This window comes from Nicotiana tabacum, chromosome 4, assembly GCF_000715075.1.
Source record: "Nicotiana tabacum cultivar K326 chromosome 4, ASM71507v2, whole genome shotgun sequence".
NCBI classification, from domain to species: Eukaryota; Viridiplantae; Streptophyta; class Magnoliopsida; order Solanales; family Solanaceae; genus Nicotiana; species Nicotiana tabacum.
Window position 1 is genome coordinate 74,111,583 of NC_134083.1, and position 8,898 is coordinate 74,120,480.

Consider the following 8,898-nt stretch of genomic DNA (forward strand, 5'->3'; position numbering starts at 1 on the left):
CAGGACCAACAGTTTAGTCTGCATTTAAGCCTTCTTCCATAGGAAGACTGGAGATTTCCTGATTTTCCTCTTCGTTAACAGTACCCTTTTCACCCAATTTTTTCGGCGAGGCAGGAGGAGAGCTCGTAGCCACAAACCTTTAGGAGTCGAGGCTTTGTGGCTCCGATGAGAACCAGAACTCGATTGGGTAGGGGAGGAGAGTGAGTGTGGTGGTGACTCTGTCCTATGGTTTTGGTTAGTTGTGGTGTTGAGTGAGGAGTCTAACATTGGTGTTTTAACTGATGATGTGGCACTATTTTATCCTTTCAAAATTGTGCATGAGAGAACAAAGAAACTACTAATATGTGTCAGGAGGACCAGGTTCCCTAACGGATCTTGCAAGTGCTCTTTACCCTTTTTACCAGCATGCACTGCATCAACTGCTCTGTAATCATCATGCGTGTCTACCTGTAACGGTATAGAGATGAGTTAGACTTTGCCAGAAAATATTGTTTAGCTAATTTTACCTGTACATTTCTTTCGTAGTCAATTATTGAGGGACCAGATTCTCAGTTGGGTTTTATCAACCCCAGTGCCAGGCGATTTCTTTCAAAATATTCTCTGCTCAAGGCTTTGGTGAATATTTCTGCAATCTAATCTTCTGTGCTGCAGAATTTCATACAAATGAGCCCATTTTCAACATTGTCTCTGAGGAAGTGGTGACGCACATCAATGTGTTTGGTTCTCTTATGTTAGACTGGATTCTTGTACATGTTGAGTGCACTTGTATTGTCGCACAGGAGAGGCACACAGTCAGAGAACACTCCAAAGTCTTCCAACTGATGTTTGATCCACAGCAATTGAGCACAGCAAGAGGCATCTGCTACATATTCCGCTTCTGCAGTTGAGAGTGCCACCGAGTTTTGCTTCCTTGTACCCCATGAGATTAGACAGGAACCCAGAAAATGTGCCATTCTAGACGTGCTTTTCCTGTCCACCAGATATCCTGCATAATCAACATCATCATACCCAATAAGATCAAAGTTATCTCCTGAGGGATAGTAGAGAACCAAGTCTCGCGTTCCTTTGAGATATCTTAATATTCTTTTGGAAGCCTTCAGATGAGATTCCTTTGGATTAGATTGAAACCTTGCACAAAGGCCCACGCTGAATACAATGTCCGGTCTGCTTGCAGTGAGATACAAGAGTGACCCTATAATGCCTCTATACATGGTCTGATTTACAAGGGAATCAGGTTCATCCATGTCTAGACGAGTGGTTGTGGCAATAGGAGTGTCAATAACTTTTTATACTTCCATGTCGAATCTTTTCAGCAGTTATTTGATGTACTTCTGCTGACTTATCAGTGTTCTCTTTTGATATTGCTTCACCTGAAGTCCCAGGAAGAAATTTAATTCTCCCATCATGCTCGTGATTCTCAAATCCATGTGACTGCTTGACATAAACTTCTTCTTTTAGGAAGCCATTCGGAAATACACTTTTGACATTCATTTGGAACAATGTGAACTCCATATGAGATGCAAAGGCAATAAAAATTCTGATAGCTTCCATTCGAGCAACTGGAGCAAAAGTTTCATCATAGTCAATCCATTCTTCATGATTGTAGCCTTGAATTACAAGCCTTGCCTTGTTTCTTGTTGTACTTCCAAACTCATCGAGTTTGTTCCTGAATACCCACCTGGTTATAATAGTTTGATCTGCAGGTTGAGGAACCAGGTTCCATACCTTGTTCCTTTCAAATTTATGCAGCTCCTCTTGCATGGTTGTGATCCAGTCTGCATCTTTCAATGCTTCTTTGATATTTTGGGCTCTATTTGAGAAAGAAAGGCTGCGAAGGCAAGTGAGTTTCTAGCTTTTGACCTGGTTTGAATTCCTGAGTCAAAAGGAGTGATTATGTTGTCAAGAGGGTGTGAACTTTTGTGCTTCTAATTTGGTACCTGAACCTCATTGGTAGAAGACCCAAGTATGTCTGACTGATGTTCTTGATTGCTTCTTATTTCTACAAGTGGAGTACCTTGGACTGCATCGACATCTATGTTTTCAGCTTCAATTGTTGTGTTTGTGGGACCAGGTTCTTCTCCAATGGATGGAGATGTAGTTGCATCATCTTTACTGGATTCCTTGACATGACTCATCATGTCTGCCTTCCATTTGCCATGTCAATGACTTCACCTGGAACCTATAAAGGTTCTCCATCTTGATCATCATGTTTGTCCTTCTCACATGAGATGTGAGATTCATCAAAGATCACATGTATACTCTCCTCAACACATTGAGTTCTTTTGTTGTATACTTTGTAAGCTTTGCTTTGGGTCGAGTATCCCAGAAAGATTCCTTCATCACTTTTGGCATCAAATTTTCCAAGCGCTTCCTTGCCATTGTTGAGAACAAAACATTTGCAGCCAAATGTCCTCAAATGCGTTAGCTTGGGCATTCTTCCATTCAGCAACTCATCAGGTGTTTTGTTTAGAAGGGACCTGATCATGCACATGTTTATCAAGTAGCATGCGGTGTTGACTGCTTCTGCCCAGAATGTTTTTGCAATTCCACTGTCAATTAGCATTGTTCTTGCCATATCTTTAAGAGTCATGTTCTTCCTCTCTACAACACTATTTTGTTGTGGTGTTCTTGGAGTTGAGAAATTATGAGTAGTGCCATTTTCGACACAGAATTCATCGAATTTGGCATTATCAAATTCTTTCCCATGGTCAGATCTGATGCAAGCTACATTACCTTCCATCTTCACTTGGATCTTCTTGACAAAAGCAACAAATACTTGGAAGGTTTCATCATTGGTTCTGAGAAACATGGTCCAAGTGAATCTGGAGTAGTCGTCCACTATCACAAAGATATATCTTTTTCCTCCTCTGCTTGGCACCCTCATAGGTCCACATAGATCCATATGAAGAAGATCAAGTGGCCTTGAGGTACTAACTTCCTTTTTGGGCTTGAAAGAGGATCTGCCATGCTTTCCTTTTGCACACGCATCACACACCTTGTATTCCTTGAAGCTTGACTTGGGCAGACCACGAATCAGGTCCTTCTGGACTAGTTTGTTCAATAGTGAAAAGCTTGCATGCCCCAGCCTTCTGTGCCATAATTCGGTATCATCATCAACAACTCTTAGACAACTGAGATCACCACTCTGCAGGGACTCAAAATCAGCAATATAGATGTTCTTGTATCTCTTGGCCATTAACACCACTTCACCAGTCACAAGATTTGTGACTGTGCATATTTTTGAAACAAATTCCACCTTGTTTCCCTTGTCGTATATCTGAGAGACACTCAACAGGCTGTGCTTCAGACCATTGACATAGTACACATTTTCAATGGAGTGAGAGAGTGACTTGCCAATCCTTCCAACTCCCAGAATGTATCCCTTTTTTCCATTTCCAAAGGCTACACTCTCTCCTTGCAGGGCCTTCAGTGAAAGAAAATCGTTTGTACTTCCAGTCATGTTCTTTGAGCAGTCACTATCCATATACCATTGTTGGCTGCTCCCCTTCACTGCTCTCTGCACAAGGAAATCAAGGGTTAGATTTAGGAACCCAAACAAGTTTGGGTCCTTTGTAATGAGGAAAGGGATGAATGAGAGTTCTTTTGGTACAAGAAGGCATTATGCGTCTTTTATATGATGGTCCAGGTTCTCTATCAGTAGTTACCTTCTTAGCAAACACTTTGTTTTTCTGTTGAGACTGAAACTTAGCCTTACAGGTTTCCTTAAAGTGCCCAGTTTTACCACATTGAGTGCAGAGCTAATTTTCAGGTACAGTAACGTACTTGCTATGAGGGTTGTAGGGAGTTTTTCCTTTTGGAATACGATTCCCTGCTTGTTTCCCCCATTGTTTGTGTACATGGAAGTGATAACATCAGAGGACCAGGTCCACTTGAGTGATTTTTCAAGATCACTCTTGACTCTACCTAGTTCTTCCTGAAGTTGTTTGTTATTCTCAAGTTCAGCACACAGACTAGATTTCACCGATTTTATCTCATCTTCAAGCCTAAGATGTATTTCATCCACAACTTCCTTTCCCTTTTGAAGAATCTCATGCCTACCTTCTCCTTTTAGTTCCTCAATTGTATCCTTCAGATCTACAACTACTACTAATAAATCATCTCTCTCATGCTCTATGCTAGCAACTCTTTTGATCAAGACATCTTTTTCTTTTTCAAGACTCTCAATAGTTTCCTTCAAATCAACCACCACTACTACTAGATCATCTCTCTCAAGTTCTAAGTTAGCAACTTTTTCAGTTAGGGCATCTTTTTCTTCTTTCAAACTCTCAATAGTTTCTTTCAAATCTACCACAACGACTACTAGGCCATCTCTAGATTGTTCTGCTTCTCCTAATTCCACAATCAGAGCATTTTATCATTTATAAGACTGTGGTATGCATCTATTAACACATTTTCCAAAGACATGAGTTTTTTAGGAGAATAAGATTTCAGATTTCTCTGAACATCTAGAAAATTTACCTCATCGTCGTCGTCGTCATCTTCATCATCATCAGATTGAGCCATCAAGGAAAAAATAAAGTCATAGCAGTTGCTTCACTTTCTACTGCCATCATTGAGCTATCACCATGATCATTATCTTCTTCAGATTCACTGGAGGAGTCTCCCCATGCAGCAAGAGCTTGCTTCACAACACTGTCAGCGACATTCTTTCTCTTGAAGCGTTTATCAGGAACAGGGTTCCTCTTGACTGCTTTGTCTGTGTTGTGCTTGAATTGATCTTGCTTTAGGAGGGGACAGTCCTTGATGAAGTGTCCTGGCTTGCCACATTTATGACATAGGTCATAATATTTTGTCTTGCTAGAACTGTCCCTTTTTGGAATGCCTCCATTTCTGCAAACCATTTTCTGAAATCTTCTTGTCAAGTAAGCCATATCACCATCCTCACCACTTGAATCATTGTTGTCTGTCTTGAGGACCAGGTTCTTCTCTCTTTTGGGCTATCTTCTTTCATTGTCCTTATTTTTCTTTATTTCATACGTTTTCAGATTGCTAATAAGTTCATCAATGGTCTGCTTCTGCAAGTCCTTTGCCTCTGTGATAGCGTTCACTTTGCTTTCCCAGGAACTGGGCAGTACACTAAGTATTTTCCTGACAAGTTTGTTTCTTGGAATAATTTCTCCAAGAGAGTGAAGCTCATTGATGATAGATGTGAAATGAGTATGCATGTCTTGGATGGATTCATCTTCCTTCATCCTGAAGAGCTCGTATTCAGTTGTGAGCATGTCGATTTTGGATTGCTTGACCTGTGTTGTTCCTTCATGAGCTATCTGGAGAGCTTCCCAGATTTCTTTGGCTGACTGGCATGCCGATATCTTGTTGTATTCATCAGGATCAATACCACAAACGAGAATTTTCTTTGCACGAAAATTCTTTTCTATGGCTTTTCGGTTGGCGTCATTGAAATCTTTTCTTGTTTTGGGAATGTTTACAACAGGGTCGCCACTGGTTTTTGTGGGAACGAAGGGTCCATCACAGATGACGTCCCAGAGCTCGAAAGCTTCAGCCATGATGAAGTCGTGCATCCTGGTCTTCCACCATCCATAATACTGGCCATTGAACCTTGGTGGCTTGTAGGTAGACTAACTTTCTTCAAAGTTTGGTTGAGCAGCCATGAGGATCCTTTCTAGGTGTTAGCCTGATAGAAAGAACCCGCTCTGATACTAATTGATAGAATTCGAGGGTCCAGCAAACTATATAGAGAACCGGGTTCTCTATTTGTTTCCTCAGATTACGCACACACAACAGTAAGTAAATGACACTGAGAGTTTTTACATGAAAAATTCCCAGCTCACGGGATTAAAAACCACGACCTACCCTTGAAGGATTTCAAATTCACTACTAATCAAACTTTTAGATTACAACCTATTGTAACCTAGAAATTAACCTCTTAATCCCTCACTAACTTGTAACAACTCTATTACAAGCCACTTTGTAATAACTATATTACAAAGACTTTACAACTTGACTAACTCTAGCCAAGACACAAACACAAGGGTTTATGATTTACAAAGGGTTTCCTACACAATGCTTCTAAGTAAGCTAAGTAGGAATTACAAGTAAGAACTTTTATAAAGGTACAACTCAACTAAGGACATATAATAACTTAATATGGAGAACTGGTCCATAGCAGTATTGTTCTTTATTCTTGATGCACTTTAGAATCGTTTTCAAGATGATCAATCACCGTGGGAGTGCTTGAATGAATTCACTAAGTGTTCAAGTAATGTTTTGTCTTTGGTTTAATGTTAATATAACATTGATGACATCACTTGAATGATGTAAATAACTTGGGTACAAGATCCTTCCCAATGGAGTTGACTGCTACACTATGTTGTACTGTTGCATGTGCAGGCAATCACTTTTCAGCTGTTGGAGGGTTGACTGGTACGATTACCAGAGGAACTGATGTCCATCGGTTCCCCTTGTTGATTTTTCAGCTTCTTAAAGACTGACGAACCTCTCAAGCTTAAGTCTGGTTATTTCCACATGCTTGAGAATGTGTATCAGGTTCCTTATCTGGTTCTTGACATTAAGTTTGTTAGATCATCAAAATGTAAAACAAGGTGCTTATAACCTATCATAACTAATTCATAGCTACCCACTTTTTCCTCATTAAACTCACGCGGCTTTGCCCTTCTCTATAAACAGAAGAAAACCTTCGCCAAAGTTGTTGTGCTAATATTTGTATAAATATTTTTAAGATTTGTTTCGCTTATTTTGTATGAATTTTCTTCAGATTTGTTTTGCTTGTTTTGTATGAATTTCCTTTAGAGTTGTTGGTATTTTTGATAGTTTTTAAATGGGTATAATTCTAATTTCATATTTTTCCAAAAAAAAGTAAAATATATTTTGAAAAATTATGTCCAAATAAATTTCCATCTTCAAACTAAATTTCACCTAAATCAGATTTCTCAAAATAAATTTGGGAATTTATGACCAAACATTAGCTAAAGCAGTAACTTGACCAAAAGGAGAAAAAGGAAGGGTTGTATAATACTCCTTCTAATTAAATTATGTGACGTAGGTATTATTTAGAGAGTCAAAAAAGTTACTATAATTTCTTATATATTTTTAATTATTACTATAACTTATATTAATTTTCATGTAATTTTTAAATATATAATTTTAAAAAATAATTAAAAATACTATGTTAGTGTGTAACTGTGTACCAAATACATATCGAGATTAAATAATTTGACCCTAATAATTCTAGTAGTGTGGCATAAAATGGAATGAAGACGCAGTAAATAACGATTAAACGAATATGAAAAAGAAAAGGGGAAAAATGAATGAAGTGTTATAAAATAAAAGCAACTTAGTAAAACATGAGCAAGACATGTTGTTATGAAATAAAAGTAATTTAGTAAAACATGAACAAGAAATGGAGATAGAGAGAAGGAAGAGATTTTCTTCTTCAATTGTGTGTATTTTCCTATCTATTACAAGGCCTTTATATAGGCATGAAAAGTGAAGAAAAATATGTCACTGAATATATCATTAAGCATAGAAATATGTCATTGAATATGTCATTAAGCATTTGAGAAGATCATGCAGGAAGAGTAGACATCTACCATAATTTGATTTTTCTTATAACACTCCCCCTTGGATGTCCATAGATAATGTGCCTCGTTAAAACCTTATTAGGAAAAAACCCTATGGGAAAAAAAATTTTAGTGAAGGAAAAAGAGTACACATGTTTAGAAATACGCCTTTTGGTTGCCTCGTTAAAAACCTTGCAAGAAAAACCCAGTGGGATAAAACCTTGTAAGGAAAAAAAAGTACAACGTGTATTAACTCCCCCTGATTAGAGCATCAATTCATATCCTTGAGCCTTCGCATCCCAATCTTGTACACTAGTTTCTTGAAGGTTGACGTCGGTAGAGATTTGGTGAACAAATCAGCCATATTATCACTTGAACGGATCTGTTGCACATTGATATCACCATTCTTTTGAAGATCATGTGTGAAAAATAACTTTGGTGAAATGTGTTTTGTCCTATCCCCTTTTATGAATCCTCCCTTCAACTGGGCTATGCATGATGCATTGTCTTCATAAAAAATTATGGGTAGTTTGTTACATATCAAACCATATTTGTCTCGAATAAAGTGTATTATAGACCTCAAGCATACACATTCTCGACTTGATTCATGAATAGCAATTATCTCAGCATGATTAGATGAAGTAGCCACGATTGATTGCTTAGTCGATCGCCAAGATATGGCAATGCCTCCATACGTAAACACATAGCCTGTTTGAGATCGAACCTTTTGTGGGTCATATAAATACCAGCATCGGCATAACCAACAAGATCAGGATTGCAATCATTGCCATAAAATAATCTCATATTGGTAGTCCCTTTTAGATACCGCAATATGTGTTTGATTCCATTCCAATGTCTCCTTGTAGGAGCAGAGCTATATCTTGTTAAGACATTAACTGAAAAAGTTATGTCAGACCTTGTAATGTTAGAAAGATACATTAGTCTACCAATTGCACTAAGATATAGTACGTTAGGACCAAGAAGCTCTTCATTATTTTTATGAGGTCGGAATGGATGTGCTTTATCCATATAAAATCGCTTTAAAATCATTTTAGTGTATGTTGATTGATGGACAAAAATTCCATCTTTCATATACTCAATTTGTAGACTAAGACAAAATTTTGTCTTTCCAAGATCTTTCATTTTAAATTCTTTCTTTAAATAGTCTATTACTTTAGGAAGCTCTACTACTTTAGGAAGATCCCTAAGAGTTCTAATAATATTTAAATCATCAACATACGCGGTGATTATAACAAATTTAGATCCAGATCTTTTTATAAAGACATAAGGACAAATTGAATCATTCTTGTACCCTTCTTTCAACAGGTACTCACTC

The 8,898-nt window shown here is 37.9% G+C and overlaps 2 protein-coding genes across 2 annotated transcripts; both read right to left on the reverse strand.

Annotated features, from left to right (window-relative positions):
* Nucleotides 1–1,275: 1,275 nt before the first annotated feature.
* LOC142179984 (putative mitochondrial protein AtMg00820) lies at nucleotides 1,276–1,761 on the reverse strand. Its single transcript, XM_075250894.1, has one exon. It carries the CDS (start codon nucleotides 1,759–1,761, stop codon nucleotides 1,276–1,278), a length of 486 nt encoding a protein of 161 aa, XP_075106995.1.
* Nucleotides 1,762–1,810: 49 nt separating this feature from the next.
* LOC107760425 (uncharacterized) lies at nucleotides 1,811–5,528 on the reverse strand. Its single transcript, XM_075250895.1, has 8 exons — nucleotides 4,999–5,528; nucleotides 4,559–4,851; nucleotides 3,824–4,350; nucleotides 3,666–3,722; nucleotides 2,996–3,517; nucleotides 2,294–2,752; nucleotides 1,938–2,144; nucleotides 1,811–1,873 (listed from the first exon to the last, which is right to left on the reverse strand). Exons 1-8 carry the CDS (start codon nucleotides 5,526–5,528, stop codon nucleotides 1,811–1,813), a joined length of 2,658 nt encoding a protein of 885 aa, XP_075106996.1.
* Between the last annotated feature and the right edge of the window lie 3,370 nt (nucleotides 5,529–8,898).

What these genes read in the sequence shown, in the direction of transcription:
- LOC142179984 (XM_075250894.1), bottom strand. Translation starts at nt 1,761, where the DNA reads ATGCAAGAGGAGCTGCATAAATTTGAAAGGAACAAGGTATGGAACCTG.
- LOC107760425 (XM_075250895.1), bottom strand. Translation starts at nt 5,528, where the DNA reads ATGGCTGAAGCTTTCGAGCTCTGGGACGTCATCTGTGATGGACCCTTC. An exon ending in ACAAAGTGTTTGCTAAGAAG is followed by an intron (nt 3,518 to 3,665) that starts GTAACTACTGAT and finishes TTCCTTGTGCAG; the next exon opens with AGAGCAGTGAAGGGGAGCAG. An exon ending in CTTCTACCAATGAGGTTCAG is followed by an intron (nt 1,874 to 1,937) that starts GTACCAAATTAG and finishes CTTTTGACTCAG; the next exon opens with GAATTCAAACCAGGTCAAAA.